At 48.9% G+C, this 19,034-nt stretch overlaps 1 protein-coding gene across 2 annotated transcripts in view; it reads right to left on the bottom strand.

Annotated features, from left to right (window-relative positions):
* Positions 1 to 13,594, bottom strand: part of IL16 (interleukin 16) — a 128,410-nt gene extending 114,816 nt beyond the window's left edge. The window contains exon 1 of one of the 2 annotated variants that reach the window (XM_013989017.2): positions 13,191 to 13,594. In XM_013989017.2, coding sequence (XP_013844471.1) covers positions 13,191 to 13,230 — 40 coding nt within the window. In that variant the 5' untranslated portion in view covers positions 13,231 to 13,594. The remainder of the gene's footprint in view (positions 1 to 13,190) is intronic. The other variant, XM_013989018.2, reaches the window with a different exon arrangement.

Raw genomic sequence — 19,034 nt, 5'->3', positions numbered from 1 at the left:
GGCCTAAGCTCCTCCTGGGTCACCTGGGCCGAACCCAGGCCCTGCTTCTCCACGTTCAGATGATACATGGCTTGTCCACTCTCAGAAGGCGAAGGTGCTCCTGCCCAGACTGTTACTGACTCAGGGTGGTTTCCCCCGAGGTGGAGACCATATCACGTCAGTGCCCTCCACGACCTCTTCCAGAAAAGGGAGAGCCTTCCCTCTGAGCCCTAGAACTCTCTGCAGGCCAGTTCACCTCGTGCCTGAAGAAAGGGGGGCAGATGCAGCTAGGAGAGCCCTGCCCTGGTGAGAACTAGGAAACCCCCGCTGCACACCAAAGCTCGGCTGTGGGAGCCTGGTTACATCTCAGCTTCGGTTTACTCATCTGCTCAATGGAATTAAAGACTCCCATCCACTGCAGGGTGTTAGAGAGAGACAACAGAAGAGGGATCCTCGTGCAACAGCTCGGCAAATCCCTGTGCTTAGAAATAAGGTGGAGTTCCGAGCATGGCTCGGGGAGAGGAATATGACTTGCATCCAGGAGGACATAGGTTCAATCCCTGGCCTCACTCAGTGGGTTAAGGATCTCGCGTTGCCGTGAGCTGTGGTGTAGGTCACAGACACGGCTCGGATCTCGTGTTGCTGTGGCTGTGGTGTAGGACAGCAGCTGCAGCTCCAATTAGACCCCTAGCCTGGGAACCTCCAAATGCCCCAGGTGCGAACCTTAAAAAAAAAAAAAAAAAAAAAAGATAAGAAAATCACCATGCCCTCCTCATATCATTAACTCAGTTTTCCCTTAGCATGAAAATCAATCAAAATTCAGCCCATGAGACCTCCCCATGTACTTGTACACACACTCATGCACACATGTGCACACATATCTCCACTCTCAGTTATATGAAGCAGGGCTGCCATTTGCAGAGAGCTTTCCATGTATTAGACACTCCCATGAGCATTTTATTTTGTTTAATCCTTTCACCCTCTCTGTGAAGTAGGTTCTATTTTTTTTTTTTTCTTTTTAGGGCCACACCTGCAGCATATGGAGGGTCCCAGGCTAGGGGCTAAATCAGAGCTGCAGCTGCTAGCCTGCACCACAGCCACAGCAACCCAGGATCTGAACCACATCTGTGACCTACACCACAGCTCACAGCAATGCCGGATCCTTAATCCACTGAGCAAGGCCAGGGATCGAACCCGTGTCCTCATGGATACTAGTTGGGTTCATTAATCACTGAGCCATGACAGGAACTCCAGTAGGTTCTATTTTTACACCCATTTTAGAGGTAGAGCAACTAGAACATGCTGCTGGTCTTTCTGGAGCAGCCTCACAGCCCCTGGATGTATCCACAGGCCACGCTGCCTGCAAAGTCTGGGAAGAAGTGGACATTTCAGGAAGGAGAGGAGCTCACTGTGTTGCTCCTTCCAGCTTGTGGAGCCCAGAAATCTATTCAGCAAGTGATTCTGAGGCTTTCTAAAGTCTCATAACCAACAACCTACACTAGAACACATAACGCATGTTGAAGGTCAGGGCATAAAGTGACAAGACACTCCTGCATGTGTCCCATCAGATTAGTGCCAAGTGATCAGGAGGCCTTTCCTACAAGTCTCCCTAGACCGCCAGCATCTTCTGGGATTATACCAAGAGTTCTATTTATTATTTTTATATTTTTTGGCCATGCCCACAGCAGGTGCAAGTTCCAGGACCAGAGATCCATCCCGAGCCAGAGCAGTGACCCAAACCACAGCAGTGACAATGCCGGATCCTGAAGCCCTAGGCCACTGGGGAACTCCCCAAGAGTTCTATTTATACAGTGATGTTTTACTTTTTTAAATTATGATTACATTTTCTTCTGATGCTTCTTGCCCTTTTGTTTTTTGCAAGGACAAAAGTAATACCTGCTTGCCAGAGCAAGTCAAAACAGAAGGCAAAAGCAAAAGTGCTTTCTTTTTAAAACACCACAGAAGGGTCATCTCTTCTTCGGATTAAACAGCAGCAAAATAAAGAGGGCAGGGCTTTCCAAGCAGGGTTGGGACCCCAGCTTCTGCCCAAGCCAGCTCTGCCGACTTGGGCAGGTCCCTTTACCGTTCTGAGCCTCATTTTCTTCCTCCACAAAATGGGAACAATAAACCAACAATCTGACTGGGCTGCTCAGAGCTCTAAGCAGAAGCATCTAGTGTTCATTTATTTATTTTTTGTTTTGTTTCATTCTGTAAGTTTTACTAATGGAACACAAGTATGTAAAAAATCCTGTTTATAACAACATGGTGATTTTGCTGAATTAAAAGCAAGAAAGTGTCACGAAAACAGAATAATGTATGAGCTTGTCTGTCTTTATATCGTTGCTCCTCCAAACAGTGCTGGTTCATCTCAGAAACATTCAATAATAATTAAATTAGGTTGCCTTTGCTATTTTGCCAACTTTTTGTTATATAAAACCATAGCTTTACATGCGTATTTCAATTTTCTTGTTATAAAGATATATATTCAAGGTAAGAGATACAATATTTTTATTTCATACTTTCTTAAGCTTGATGGGTAACTTTTAAACACTTGGACACAGGAGGTAGGGGCCTCCCTCCATTCTATTGTCCTCACCCCTCCACATGTTAGAGGAGAGCCCGCTGATTCTCACACACAACCCCCTGCTACATGGCCACAAAGCCCCAGGGATTCCTTACGCTGGGAACTCTGGGTCACGAGAGCTGTTTTGTCAAGATGCAGAACATAATGGAACGGTGTCAGCCAGAAATGAAACACCATAATCCAATCATGGATAAATCCTCTGCTTATGCAGCACTTTCAACTTAACAACCAGACCAGGGTGAGGGCAGGACTTGACCTTGTCACTATAACCCCTCATTTATGGATGCAGACACTGAGGCCCAGGAAAGTGAAATGGCCAAGGTCATGCGGTCAGGACTGCTGGTCTCCTGACCCTTCCTCCTCTCTTCCCGCCACCCTACACAATACATCGATGCAAACCAAAGGTCTCACTTTCTTTTTTTTCCTCGTCTTTTTGCCATTTCTTGGGCTGCTCCCGCGGCATATGGAGGTTCCCAGGCTAGGGGTCAAATCAGAGCTGCAGCCGCCGGCCTACGCCAGAGCCACAGCAACTCGGGATCTGAGCCGAGTCTGCCACCTACACCACAGCTCACGGCAACGCCGGATCCCCAACCCACCGAGCAAGGCCAGGGATCGAACCCGCAACCTCATGGTTCCCAGTCGGATTCGTTAACCACTGAGCCACGACGGGAACTCCCAAATGTCTCACTTTATATGAACATTCTAGCCGACTTTCTTAGAGACCATGTCACTCTTCCTCTGGCTCTTACTTTGTCTGTTCCGGCTCGCATCCATTCAAAACAATATTCCATCACTAATATACTATATATGTGATAAATACAAGACACGGCGGCGGGTCTCATTGGCGTGTAGGAGCTGCCCCTATGCCAACAACTCCCAAATTCACGTCCCAGCCTTGGACTCTCCTCTGGGTTCTAAACTCTTTTTTCTTACCACCTGCTTAACATGTCCTCAGACAGTCTAACAGGTATTTCAAATTTTACACCACCCCACAGGACTCCTGATCTCCCCCAAGAGAAATCTATTCCTCCCAGGTTTCCATATGACGGGAGGTGTCATCATCACTCATTCTCCCCCCTCCCCCCAAGAAAAAACCCACGTCAAGGAGTTAGGAACATGGGTTCTGAAGCCAGAATTCCTGGATTCACATTTTAGCGCTGTCCCTGGCCAGGGGTGTGATCACGGGCAGGTGAAGCGGTCCCTCTCTGTGGACTGACTTCCCATCCACAGGATGGTTATTGCACTAGGACTGGCCTCCCGAGGTTGCTCTAAGACCGAATGTGGGAACACTCGTAAAGTTCTTGAGAAAGCACTTGCCAGAACAAGCCCTCCACATTGGCTTAGATTAATCTTAACTCCTCCTTTTTTTTTTTTTTTTTTTGCTTTTAGGGCCACATTCATGGCTTATGGAAGTTCCCAGGCTTGGGGCTGGCCACAGCCACACAGGATCCAAGCCGCATCTGCGACCTACACCACAGCGCACACTGGATCCCCGACCCACTGAGCGAGAACAGAGGTCAAACCTGCATCCTCAGGGCTATTAGTCAGATTCATTTCTGCGGCACCACAATGGGAACTCCCCTCCTTCTTTCTGACTTTCTCTCGATTCTCCCCTTCTCTCTCCCCTCCTTCTCTCTTCCCACATCACACCCCATTTATCAGCAATTCCCACTGGCCTGTCCCCAAAAGATAACCCAAATCCTTCCGCTTCTCTCCGTCTTCACTGCCACGGTCCTAACCCCACCACCACTGCCTCCAGCCTGGCTTCCACACTCGCCCTCTCACTGGGATCCTGGCTCCCCGTCAGGTGTCCATAGTTCATTTCCACACACTAAGCCAGCAGGTTTTTTGAAAATATAAAATGGATCATGGCACTTTCCTATATAAAACCCTGCTAGGACTTTGCATTGCTCTTTGAAATTATTTTTTTAATTTTTTTAAAAAAAGACTTTATTTTTAGAGCAGCTTTAAGTTTACAGAAAAATGGCACAGAAAGGACAGCAAGTTCCCATTGGCTCCAGGCACAGTCTCTCCCATTATTAACATTTTGCATTAGTGTGGTGCATTCTTACAATTCATACATCAGGATTGAGACATTAGGATCAACTCCAGTCCATGGTGTATGTTAGGGTGCACTCTTTGTGTTACATGTTCTATGGGCTTTTGACAAAGGCGCGGTATCACGTATCAACCACTGCACTGTCACAAAGAACAGTGTGCTGCTGCCCTAAAAATGCCCTGGGTCCCACCCTCTACCCCTCCCCAAGACTTTGCATTGCTTTTTCAAAATCAAATCCAAATTCTTTACCACGTCCCCAAAGACTTACCTGATCTTCCTTTTCCTGGATAAGCCAGGCCTATGTTACCCTAAGGCTTCTGTCCAAGCTGTTTCCTCTTCCGAGAAGTTTCCACCTCCAGATCCTCGTATGGCTAACTCCATCCTGCCTTGATATCCTACATGTGGCCTTTCCCATCTACCCAATGTACACTAGCCCCCAGGTACTCCCTATCACACCTCCTTTTTTTTTTTTTTTTAACTTTCTTCGTTAGTGTGGTACATCCTTACAATTCATAAATCAGTATTGAGACATTACGATTAACGAAACTCCATAGAGTACACTGGGGTTCGCTCGTCCCCGTCTGAAGATGTCTTGTTAGTCTATTTGGTCCTCGAGCATCATCTCTGTTCCATCTAGAGCGCAAGCACCCCAAACCAGAATTCATCAGCTTTGTTCACTGCAGGGTCTCCAGCCCTAGGACACGCCTGGCTCAGAAGGGCTCAGTAAACACTCACTGAATGAATCAACCCCCAACTGAATGAATAAATAAATGACTAATGCCATGCAATGAGCGTCTACATTTGTTTGTGTTTTAGAGCTTACAAAGAGCTCTTGCAGACATTTTCTTAACCTAATTTATGTGATTAGGCTCAGGTTTAGATGGAACTTGAAAAACATATTCATACTCTCTCTCCCAGTTTCTCAAGGGCACAGATCAGGATGGGGTAGGAATGTTCTCTCCAGGGGGAGAGAGTGATTTTCCCTTTGAACTGGACAAACAGAATCGCTTGGTTTTAATTCCTAGCTCTAGGACGAAGAAAAACACTTGGAGATGCAGAACCTTGACTGATTAGTAACAGTAACACTTTGTCATTGGGCAGCACTTGCTGTGGGCCGGACACGGTACTGAGTTCTGTAGCATCTATCGCCACAACTTACCTGGAGGGTCAATGCCATGAGTCATCCCTATTTTCCGGACGGGGAAAGGAGAAAGAGGAAGCGAGGGGTGGTAGAATGGCTTTCCCAAGGCGCGGAGCAGCATTTGAAGCCAGGGTTATCTGACAACAAAGTCCAGGCAACTCTGGCCCTTGGAATAAGAGCTGAATAAATAGACTAAGCCTAGCTGAGCAACCTGGAAATCCCACCCATCCTTGTCCGCCCCGTCACATGGGTGGGTTGAGAAAGGGTTAAACCCCCAAAGCAAGAGGGAACCATTGGGGTTTGGGTGGTGCTTTTTCAAGGCCAAGATCAGGAAGGTTTGCACAGCATGCTTCCCCTCCACCAGGCCACAAAAAAAGCCCAGGTATTAATGAATGACACGGGGGCGGGGGAGGGATGTTTCCACTCAGCAAGATTTTGGCAGGGACTGTGTGTTCACTTTGGGGTCTCACACTTTTTCAGTCCCTCATCTTTTCTGGCTCTTACAGGATGCTGGAGGCCTCCCCCTCCCCCGCCCCGAGCCAGGGGGCCCAGCCCCCTCCAGTGTTTTCAGCCTGGACAAGGGGCGAGCTGAGGTGGAGCATGCTTGGCCGGGGAGGCGGCCAGTCTCCCCTCCTGCCGTTCTTCTGCCCACACAATTATCTGAGGAACGCTGCTCCCTGCCTTGCATCAGAAAGCAACATTTTTAAAGATGAAGAAATCCCTACTTTCTTTTCTTAATTTGTTATTGTCATGACATGCCTGACTCAATGAGGAAAAATGTTAAATCCCTGCCCAAGGTTGCAGGCTTGTCTCCCCCAGCCTTGAAGTTCCTCCAGATGCTTTGTGCTGTCTCCCACCTCCGCACCTCAGCTCACGTACACGCTACCCTTGTGAACTCACAGGGCCCCTGTTTTTCTCCTGTGTGTTGCATGGTTTGGCTCAGAGTCACCGCCTCCAGGAAGCCCTCCCTGACACATCCCTCCCAACTTGCTGATAGGATTAGGAGCTGCCCTTCTGTACTCTCAAAGCTCCCTCATCTAAGCCTTACCTGGTACCTGCGTGATCCTCAATGCCAGGGACTGTGTCTTAAGTCTCTCTCTCTCTTTCTCGCTCTTTCTCTCTGTAGCCCTACACAGTCTGTGGCACAAAGTGGGTATTAAATAGCTGTTAAATAAAGGGATGTGAAGAGGGAAAGAAATGGGAGAAAAGGTAGGAAGAAGTAGGGAGAGAGGTACCTTCGTGGTCAGATGAATAGATGCAGATATAGTATAGATGCAGAGACAAATGGATGTAACTAGCTGCACGCTCAGGTCTGCTTATGCATGCTCCAGCCACAGGCAAGGTCTGGCCTGGGCAAAGCTCCAGTCCAGGAGTCCAGAGGCCTGAGCCCTCACCACCCCACCCCCAGGCTGCTGCTAACTGGCTGTGTGACATGGGATAAGCCACACCCCCTTCTGAGCCTCACATGTCTCATTATAAAATATGTTATTTAATTAAAGACTTAAACATGGAAACAACCTAAATGTCCATCGATGGATGAATGGATTACAGTGTGGTATATATACACACTGGAATACTACTCAGCCATAAAAAAGAACAAAATAATGCCATTTGCAGCAACATGGATGGAACTAGGGACTCTCATACTAAGTGAAGTCAGAAAGACAAAGACAAATAGCATAGGATATCACTTCTATCTGGAATCTAATACACAGCACACATGAACCTATCAAAGAAAAGAAACAAACTCACGGACTTGGAGAATAGACTTGTGGTTGCCAAGCGGGAGGGAGAAGGGGAAGGAGTGGGATGGACTGGGAGTTTGGGGTGAGGAGATACAAACTCTTGCATTCGGAGTGGATAAGCAGTGAGATCGTGCTGTACAGCACAGGGAACTATAGCCAATCACTTGTGATGAAACAGGATGGAGGATAATGTGAGAAAAAAATGTATATAACTGTGTCACTTTGCTGTACAGCAGAGATGGACAGAATGTTGTAAATCAACTATAATAAAAAAATTAATTCAAAAAGAGACTTAAACATGAATGCCCTCACTGCCGGACGCGTGGCAGTGTTTCAACAAGACCCCGCACTGCCTTCCCTCAATGGCACTCCATCAGCAACACGAGGGACAGAACGCAGGGTGCATGAGCCGGGAGTCCCTGCATCTGGACCCTCCATTTCCGTCTCGTACCAACACAGCACTTGAGACAGTCGAAACCTCCCCCAGCCCCATACTGCATAGTACCATTTCGGCTGCGTCTGTGTTCATCTTCCCAGGGATAGATACACGCAATTCCTGGATCACATGGACTGTAGCAGGAAGGACAAGGCAGCCCCCATGAGAACAGTTTGGCACCCATCACCCTGCCTCCAGGATCCATGGGGACCCCACGTGAGGCCCCGGGTCACAGGAATATATACAGAGCTTGATGCAGTTCTTCCACCACCCAGGGTCCAGTTCCCAGGACAGGGCACCAGCTCCAGCTCCTCTGTCCTGGCCTGTTCCTAATCCCACTGTCAGATCCCAGAGCCCCAACTCTAACCCCATGCCCAGTTGGCTCTGCTCTCTCTTCCTGCTTCCCCTCAGCCCCAGAACACCTCCTGCTTGGTGTGGCTCCCTCCTCCCAAAACCCCAACCCAAATCTGCACTTGAACACATTACGAGGCCTCCTCAGCAGAGTTAACCTGTTATGACCAAGGGTTCTGTCCCTTGGCCAAGGTAGGACAAAGCAGGTACTGTACTTTATTAAACCAGGCCTTTAAATCTAGCAACACAGTATATATTATTAGTAAAAAACTGAAAGTGGAGTTCCCGTCGTGCCTCAGAGGTTAATGAACCTGACTAGTACCCATGAGGACTCAGGTTCGGGTTTGATACCTGGCCTTATTCAAGGGGTTAAGGATCTGGTGTTGCCATGAGCTGTGCTGTGGTGTAGGTTGCCGATGCAACTCAGATCCAGCGTTGCTGTGGCTGTGGTGTAGGCTGGAGCCTATGGCTCTGATTCGAACCCTTAGCCTGGGAACCTCCATATGCTATGGGTGCAGCCCTTAAAAAAAAAAAAAAGAAAAAAAAGAAGCAGCAGAGAAATCAAACACTGAACTCTATTTAATTACACACATGCTGAAGTGTTTAGAAGTGAAGTGTAGTGATGCCTGAAGCTTATCTGGAAATGTGTCCAAAAAAAATTAAGTTGGGAGCATGAATGGATAGAGAGATGGAGGGAGGGGTGGACATGTGACGAGGTAAACAGAATAAAATGTTACTTGTAGAATCTAATAATGGGTATATGCTTGTTGGCTACCCTTCTTTCCACCTTTCTTATGTTTAACTTTTTTTAATAAAAATATTTAAGGAGTCCCTGCCATGAGGCAGTGGGTTAACAATCCAAATGCAGCTGCTCGGGTTGCTGTGGAGGCATAGGTTCGATCCCCAGCCCAGCCAAGTGGGCTAAAGGATCTGGTGTTGCCACAGCTGTGGCATAGGGTCACAGCTACAGCTCAGATTCAGTCCCTGACCTGGGAGCTTCCATATGCCACGGGGGCGGCCATAATAATAAAAGTAAAGAAAAATTTTAAATAAATTTTAAAATAAAACTATTCTGGAAAAAATATAATTGAAAGCAAGCTGAAGGATCGATCATTTGGGGGATGGTAAAATCAATTGTGTCATTGATGTGGTTTTCTGAGGCCACAACAGTGATGGTTCTGATAACTTCGCAGGAACTCAGAAGCCTAACATGGAAAAGAAACATCAGCCGGCAACTCAGTCTGTCTGTCTCTAAGGATCATTATTGTTTTTCGGCCACATGGTGGCTGAAAAGAGACCATCTTAGTTCCCACTGTGGCTCAGCAGCAACGAACCCGACTAGTATCCATGAGGATGTGGGCTTTAGCACGAGACAGACCTGCCTGGGTTCAAATCTCAGCCCTGCACTGACCATCTGGATAAACTCCCTGTGTCTCATTTCTGCTCACCTATAAAATGAAGACAAGGCATCTGCCTCATAGAGCTGTGGGAGGCGGGGACAGGGGAGACCCAGTGCATCAGTGCCCATCGGGATCCTAAATCAGTGCCTGGTGTCAAGAAGCACCCAGCTGGAAGGAAGTGCCAGCGTTTTAAAAAAAAAATCTCTGACTCCAGGAGGCCCCCTTGGGGCTTTGCCACAGATGTGGAAACAGAGATAACCAACTGACACGCAGAGAGATGCACTCTTGAGGTCTTGCCCCACCAGCAAAATCTTTTTCCCAGAGCTAACAAATCACCAGGATGATTTTTTAAGAGATGCTGCAAGATAAACAGACTGGATCAAAGTATGCTTATAAAGCTCACAGCGGTGACGTTAAGCTCAGAAGATTTGAGACAGTTCTTTTTTCCCATCCCTATTCTTTGGCACCCTGTTGCCTTTACCCGGCTTGCTTCTCTGGTTCTGCACCCGCCCCAGCTCCCAAACACCCGCACACAGCTCACACAGCACCTCCTCCGGGAGGCCCACCCTGACCCACCAGGCTAGGAGGGATCACTGGTTGGAGCCTATCCTAGAACCCGGTCCTCTTTGTCATTCTATGTATGTGTGTGTGTGATTGTTTATCTCACGTCTCCCGTCAGACCCCCAGAGCCCAACACAGTGCCTGAAGCATAGACGGCTCTAAGTACGTAATTGGTTGCAAATGAATCCCAAGCAACTTCACTTTTTTGGAGATGGAAAAATAAAGAGAAATTGATGGTGGGGTGGGAAAGGCAATAAAATAAATCCAGCTACATCCATGTTTATCCTAGACGACATGAGATGTAACTCGTAACTATTAAAGCGGTAGGGCAGTGTCCACAGTGGTCTTACTCTGTTTGGAGGGACAGGCAGTCGGGGTGAAGCGGGAGAAGGCATATGGCATAATTCTCCTCAAATCCCACTTCCTGCTGTCCAGCCCTCTGCATCTCACAGGCCTCGCCCCTCCCTGCTGATAGCTGTCCATGGGGACCCATAAGGGCCCCCAGGGGGCTGGATTCCATTTTCTGTAAGAAGGAACTGAGGCACCTGTGCAGATCATATGACCTGACTACTGTTGCAGACACAACCAACCACCTTGTCACATGCTCAGAATTTGCACTTGAAAGGCTGAGCTGCAAGGCTTCTTAGAGACTATCTCAGCGTTCCCGTTGTGGCTCGGCAGTAACCAACCCAACTAGTATCCATGAGGATGTGGGTTCGATCCCTGGCCTCGCTCAGTGGGTTAGGGATCCGGGGCGCTGCCGTGAGCTGTGGTGTAGGTCCCAGACTCAGCTTGGATCCTGTGTTACTGTGGCTGTGGTGTGGACCGGCAGCTACAGCTCCAATTCAACCCCTAGCCTGGGAACTTCCATATGCTGCGGGTGTGGCCCTAAAAAGACAAAAAAAAGAGAGAGAGATAGAGAGAGAGACCATCTCTGCCGCAGACCCCTTCCATCCATCCTACAGTGAGTCCTGATCCATGAAGGGGCTTATCCAAGCTCACAGTGCTGTGTAACGATTTAACTGAATGGGTGTCCATGCATTTAACACCCAATCTTCCAGCTGCTGAACTCAGAGAAGAGACTTGGGCATCCTTGCTGAGTGATGTGGGCTGACACCCAGAGAAACATCCAACCCTAGGACCAAGCATTTATTCCCACGGCTGACATGCAGGCTGCCTGTGACAGCTCAGAGTTGAGTGTCTCTCTTAGGAATTACCCTCAAATGAAGGGAGCTGCCTCTCTCAAAGTTATGCTCCAGGCCCCAGGGCAGCCCACACGCAGTGATGGGTCACAGCAAGGGTACAAAGCCCCATGGGATTAGCTGGATCGACTGAGGCCTGAGTTGAGGGAGCATCTCACCCCAACTCCTCCCTCTGTCCAGTTCTGCCTCCTTCACCCTCACAGGTATTGCTCCAAGGAACAGTCTCCAATGAACTTCCTACACACAAATCTCTATCTCAGAGTCTGTTACCAAGGAAACCCAACCAGAGATGGTGATGCAGCCAGGGACAGGAAGTGGCAAGGCGCCGTGGAAATAAAAAGAAATAAAATGGTTTCACCAAAGAGCAAGCACCTACTAAACACCAGGTTAAAGCCAGTCCTCCAAGATTCCCCAGTTTAAGTAAAAGCATTCTATAGTTTACCTCCTAAGAGAGTCACTCTGAGTACCTGGCCCACCTTCTGTAACAGAGGGCGGCCACAGCCACCCGCAGCCCTGGAACACTCTGTCTTTCATCCCCGAGGGCGGGGTGCTCTGTGAGGGTCCCTGGTTCACAACAGGGGGAGCAGCTGCTCTGGGTGTTGAAACCTTTTCTGTGTTACACAGACGCTGCTGGGGCCATTTACAAGCTTCATCTCATTCATTGCTCCTATGACAGCAATTTATGGTCCCCGATTTGCAGGGGAGGAAACTGAGCCATTGTGAGGTTAAATATCTTTCCCCAAAGCAACCAGCCTGTTAATCTCAGAGCCAAGATTCCATCCCCGATGGCCAGACCCCACAGCCCTGGTTCTCGGTCCCTTTGCTCCACTGCCTTTCTTTGGAACTCACGGATTTGTTAACAGAGCCTAACTAAAGGGATCCCAGGATTCTAGCCATATCTGCCACATCTTCCTGGAGCTGGAAAAGTCAGAATGTGCCTTTGACTTGCTCTCCTTTTTAAAGAAAACCACGTGTTTATTCTCTTATGCCAAAGTTACGACAGAGCTGAAGTTTTGCCAGTGTTGACTTTAAAAGCTGGGCTGAGGGGTTAAAATCCTTTTCCCTGATGCGTGTTTGTTCATATTTCCCGAGAAAATGAAGGCGGTCGTCGTAAGAAGCGATCTGGTCCACGGAGCTGTACCTGCAGCAAGGTAGGGAGTCCTGGCGCCCCTCCCAGTGCTCAGATCTGCGAGGCTCAGAAGGGTCCCCTGCTCCAGAGACCTGCTCTCTTTCCCATCTCCCCCAGATGCCGAGCAGCTCCCCCTCCTGTTTCGCATCTGGCTAGAAGCAGAGCCTGGCCGGACGGGCTGGGTATTTAGGCATCATCCCATCAGATGCCCCTCCCCTGAGTGTGGCCAGGCACACTCGGAGAGGAAGACAGGGCAGGTAGAAACCAGCTGCTCCAGCCTGGGCTCAGTCTCATGCCCTTGGGGGTCCTGCAATATGCCCATCCCTCACCCCTCTGCCAAGCAGCCTAGTAAGCGCTCAGCCAGCATCTGGGAGGACAATGCAGACAGGCAGGGAGGGACCGCGTTCTGCTGTACCACACACGTGCGTGAGCGATCACTCACGGGCGCGCGCGCACACACACACACACACACACACATACACACACACCAGGGCACAACCAAAACAATGCTTCCCTGTGCGTCCACTCCCAAAGAAGGGGTCCAAAAGTCAAACCCTCCATCCCCACCTCGCCATGAATCCCTCAGGAAGCCGCCCCACTTACCATTCTCCCTTCGAGGGAAGATTGTCTTCTGTAAACTCATGACGGGGGCTCTGAGGATGCCAGAGAGCCGGGAGCCGTCCCTCTGAGTCTGGATCCCGAAGTCGTGGGGGATCAACGGCAGTGCCTACGGCTGGGAGTATTTGAATGGGAGTTAAAATTACAAAGTAACTCCTCGTTAGAACTGTTTTTCCTCGGCAGGGAGGGAGGAAAAAAAAAACCCCTTTCCCTCTGCCAGCAAATCTTTAACGTCTCAAAAAAAAAAAAAAAAAAAAAAAAAAACGGTCGCTTCCAACTCCTGCCCTCCTTGCGAAGCAAATGTGTAGAAGGCAATGTTATTTCACTGAATCAAGCCCTCAGATCCTAAGCCTTTTCCTGTACCACAAACAGAAATGTAAAACCTCAAACTTTCCTTTGGGCTCGGAGTCTGTTGTGAGAGGGCAGAACACAACGCCTTCTGAGGTCTAATGTATGGAAACTGTGCTAAACTGTTAAATCATCCCAAGCACTCAACCCGGCTCCCCCCTCCCCCCCAAGTCTTTTTTTTTTTTTAATGAGCTCTACTGTGTTTATGTAATTGCAAGGGACAAACACAACACCTAAAATCCTTGCCTGAAGTTGAAGTGATTCATTTTCTCCTTTGCACACACCACACACAAACACAGCGCCTGTTTAATCCAAGTGAAAACGCCTTTCATAAAATCTGCACAGGGCTGGGGCAGAGCTGGGCATGGTGAATGCAGCCTGTGTCCCCCGAGAAGGGCAGTTGGCCTTAGGGGAAGGTGGAGGCTGATTTTTAATCAAGACAAACAGAAGGCACTCTGACTCCCCGCCCATGTCAGGACAAGGATAGATGAAAGAAAAGTGGACTCAGACCCTGGTAACGGGGCTATAAAATGTTTTCAGCCTACTCTGCCCCACTTCCCCTTGCTGGCCTTCCCATACTAGGGGGATTTATTTTTAGACTTGGATGAGACGTACTATTATTTTAAATGACCAATTTGATTGCTGGGTTAAATAAATCCTTGGATTCCCCCACCGAAACAACCAAAGGAATATACAATCAGTGGGCAAAGAGTCAGCGCTGTAAACTGGGGAAGAATGTGATGGTTTTCGGGACACAGCAGTGTGACAGCAGACCAAGGGGAAAGCCTGCTCTGTTGGAGAGAGAGAGAGAAAAACTCACCAGGGAAGCAAGTGAGACAGACCCCGGGCCAGTTCCTGGGTTACATGTCACCTGCCAAGTGACCCAGGTCTTCCAGGGATGGGCCCCTGCGGTGGCTGCCTCAGGCCCCTTGGCATTCATCGTCTTGAAGAGTCACTGTCGCTTGATGCAACCACCTCTAGGTCACTGTGACCACTCTAGCCATCCCCCCACCTCCCCATCCCCTCCACATCCCTTAAATAATCATTTCTCAGGGCAGTGCTGCAGGGTGCCAGAAGAACCTCTGCTATCAGCACCTGGAGTCAGAACAGCTCCCTGAAAGTCACCCTTATCCCAGGATGAGGGTGAAGATCTGGAGATGGCGCTCCCCTACTGCCTGCTCAGCCTCGCTCTGGGTAACTAACTCACTGCCCAGGCCAGGAACCTGCAGGATGCTGCAGCTAAACTATGCATGAAACTTTGGTTGCATTCTAGTGGTACCCAGTTCCAGCCACAACAGAAACTGACTAGATAAATAGGGAATACTTAGCAGAAGTTAAAATGATGTAATAAAGTAAGATGTATTATCATAGAAAGATGTCTGCATTACATTGCTAAGTGAATTAAATCAGGTTACAGACACAGAGTGTGGAGTGTGCTCAGTGGACGTGAAACTAGATTAAATGTGAAGAAGTAAAATTGAGGGGTGTTTTCTTCATGAGCTTCCCAGCATCCACTGAGCTTTCCAACATCCATAATGTTATCTACATAAGTCAGATAATAGCAAGGGCTTTCAGTTCACACCACCTATAGGATGATAGAAACATTTTTAAATTTTAAAAAATTAAGTCAAGTCATTGGCTTTGGAACCCCTAAGTAGACTTTGTTAAATCAGTAGCAAAGATTATATTTTTGGAAGTCATAGCTTTAGATCATGTGCGTTAAGTCTTTGACAAAGGATGTATTGTTTGATTGGTGGGCAGAATAAAGGCCCCTCCAAAGATGCCACATGCTGTTCTTGGGAACCTGTGAACAAGTTATGTTTCACTCAGGGGGGATTAAGGTTGCAGATGGAATTAAGGTTGCTAATCAGCTGAATTTAAAATAAAGGGATTAGGAGTTCCCGTTGTGGTGCAGAGGAAACAAATCTGACTAGTATTCATGAGGACAAGGGTTTGATCCCTGGCCTTGTCCACTGGGTCAGGGATCTGGCATTGCCATGAGCTGTGCTGTAGGTCTCAGGCGCGGTTCAGATCCCACGTTGCTATGGCTCTGGTGTAGGCTGGCAGCTGCAGCTCGGATTCAGACCCTCGCCTGGGAACTTCCGTATGCTGCAGGTAAGGCTCTAAAAAGCAAATAAATGAAATAAAATAAAATAAAATAAAAGGCATTATCCTGGATCATGCAGGTGGGCCCAATGGAATCAGAGTCCAAGAGGAGGGTGTCCAAGATGTGGGTGGCCCCCAGAAGCTAGAAAAAATAAGGAAAAAAGAGTCTCTCTTCCAGTTTCCAGAAAGGAGTGTTAACTCTGCCAACCCTTTGATTTTAGTCCAGTGAGACCCATTTTGGACTTCTGACCTCCAGAGCTGTAAGATACCACTTTATATTGTTTTAAGCTACTAATTTTGTGGTGATTTGTTACAGCAGCAATTGGAAACTAACACATTTGGACTTGTTTTTATTGTGTTTGTTTCTTTGATGCCAAGAGCTTGGCTTCGACTACAAAGAGCAAAGCCTGGAGGACACAAAGCACAACATTTACACCATAAAACCACAGACTTGGGAAGAACATTCGATGATATAAGAAAAGCTATTTTCTTATTTAAAAGAAGATAAAAGTCTGCCCAACTGGAGGGAAGATGGGTTTCAAGTGCCAAAGGCTGGGGCCTGAGAAGGAACCCCTTGCTTTTGGTGCCCTTCCCAGTTGGCACCAAGACACAGGGGCAGTACACCCTGAGGACAAGACCTAGCAGGGAGACCTGCCTCCCATCCTTTGCCTGAAACACTAAGAGGAAAGAGCCTCAACTGAGTGTCCTGGGCCTACTTGGAGTGGAAATATCCACCTGGGATATCTGGACCAAGATCCTGGGACAATCCCCTGAGCTTCCTATGGGGACACAGAGGCTAGGGTAGGAGAGGGTGTAGCTGGAAGTTCCCTGTGCCTTAAAGAGGTACCCAGAAGGCCTGAACATGCCAGTTGACCCAGGAGGTCTGGACAGTTGGATGTGGAAGAAACAGGGTGACCTTCATGGTGGAGGGACCAGATGCCCTGGCAGCCAACACAGTGGGGCTGGAACCTCCCAGGCAAAGGAGAGGCTATCAGGCTCCCTCCACAGTGAATGTCTCAGAAAGGCAACCGTGGGCTGTGTAAACCCTCCCCAGTGCCTCCATACCACATAGCAACGAGGCAGGGAGACCCCGAACTGGCTGAGCAGGTATCCAGAGGAGACAGGAAAATCAGGAGTCAACCAGGAATGACTGAATGTACTTTGAATTGGCAAAATCAAATTTTCCACCATCCACAGAAATGGGGGCCTAAGAGTTAAGTTCAATAACAGAGAAATAAGGAAGATTGCATGTTTATACATGATTTTTTTTCTAAAAACAGTTTGTGCCAAGATATAAACAAAGGTTATCTCTAGCTAGTGAGATTATGAGTGCTTTTCGTTTCTTTTTGTCTGCATTTCCTAATTAATTTTTCCAAAAGGAACAGATTTGTGTACACATACACGTACACACACACACACACACACACACGAGCCCCTAGTGTTTGGGAGGCCAGAGCTGAGCAGCTGAGGAAGAGGTCTTGGTTTTGTTCACTGATTTATCCCAGGTGTCTAAGCTGGGGTCCAGCACAGTAGATGCTTAAGAAATATCTGCTGCTGGAGTTCCCATAGTGCCTCAGCGGCTAGCAAATCCAACTATATCCATGAGGTTGTGGGTTTGATCCCTGGCCTCCTCGTGGGTTGAGGATCTGGAGTTGCTGTGAGCTGTGGTGTAGGTCAGGCATGGCTTGGATCCTGCATTGCTATGGCTGTGGCTGTGGTGTAGGCCGGCAGCTGTAGCTCAGATTCGACCCCTAGCCTGGGAACTTCCATATGCTGCAGGTGCGGCCCTAAAACGACAGACAGACGGACAGACAGACGGACAGATGGAAGGAAGGAAGGATCTGCTGAATTATTTCCTCAACTGGTCAGCATGCCTTTAAGACAACCTACATGTCCCGTTTCTAGCAATGATGACAACAGTTTCATCCGCTACTGAATGTCCCCAGGGGCTTCGGTGGAAAGTTTGGGAAGCTGCACGAGGAATCACCAGCCCAACGCCATGGCTTTTGAGGTTAACATTTCTGCAGTTCGCAGCAGGGGTGAAACCAAAGCAGAACCGTGAGCGAGCTGCTCTCAGCCTCCGGCCTCCAGGAGCTCATGTCTGAGACGAAGGCCCTGATCCTGACTTCTGAGTTTCTGGCCACCGCCAGCTTCAGGCAGAAGCCCCTAAAGCTTCCTCACACAGCTCCTTCCTCTCAGAAGACACCCCCAACCCAAGGGAATGAAATGGGGGTGTAGGGGCGCAATCTCTATTACAACCACAAAGTAGAAGGGAAATATGATGGGGGTCTCACCTTCATGGGGGGCTTTCTCTCTGTTTCCTCCACTCTTTCTCTGTGGCCTCTTCCCATAACTAAAGCCTTGTCCTTGGTATCCTTCCCCTGCAAAAGGTGACCAAGGGACTATCTTTTTGTCACCCGGGGTCTGCAACAAAGTATGGAGGGGGTTGTCGCATCTCCTACCAGTCAAATTACCTGAGGAAAGATGTCACCTCAACTCCCACGTTTCAGCTCTGTGTCCTCCCCTTGGCCTCGGCCTCTGCCTCCCCCAGTAGTGTCCCTCACTAGGATCCTAGGGCTTGGCACTTGTCTCGCCCCCACACCCTTTCAGTAGCCCTCTGGATCATGCTCACGTCAAAGGGTTGGGTTTCCTTCTCTGGCTGGTCCCTGTGTCCCCCAGCCCCTCAGGGTTATAGACACAGATGCCTCCCGTTGCAAAGTGAGCCCTACCCAATTCTGAGCCAAGTCTGACCAGGCAGCCGGAATGCTGGAGGCTCAGAGAGCTTGGCTGGTGAGCCCATGATCGACCTGCCTGGAGGAACTCCGAGTCCTCCCAGGTGTTGACTTGCTCAGCCAAGCCTTCCTCCTACTTCTGTTGACTGGCCTGTCCACCCTCAGCTGGATCTGAAGCCTACCCTTGACTGTCGATTTCGTCTAGTTTAGTGGCCCCTAGCTTGGCCCGTGGCACCTGTCCCTGCTCCATTCTTCCGAACCACAAGCTACTCCCCTGGCAGGAACCAGCATGGGCATCTTCCCCCAGAGGAACAGCCCAAACCAAGTGCCTCTTATGTAATGGACTGGTGGTGTTCCCTGAGGCCAGGCTTGCAACAGCCCAAGGGCCAGTTCCCACAGCCCACTTTCTCCTCCCAAACCCTGTCCCCTCTGCTGGGGTGTCTGAGCTCCCTGCTGTCATTGTCAAATCACATTTAACACTGAAGGATGAGCTGAGCCAATGTCTGCCGGCAGCATCAAAATGTCACAAACATCTAAGGCTTTGCCTCTTCATTCTCCTTCAGGGCCTGTGCAGCAAGTGGCCTGTTCTGTCCTCAGATGAGGTCAGTGCCGACGCCCACACATGCCCACAGATGGGACTGCC

The sequence above is a fragment of the Sus scrofa genome, chromosome 7 (genome assembly GCF_000003025.6).
Source record: "Sus scrofa isolate TJ Tabasco breed Duroc chromosome 7, Sscrofa11.1, whole genome shotgun sequence".
Lineage (NCBI taxonomy): Eukaryota > Metazoa > Chordata > Mammalia > Artiodactyla > Suidae > Sus > Sus scrofa.
Note: the sequence above shows the minus strand (reverse complement) of the source record. Positions and strands in the feature narration are given on the sequence as shown.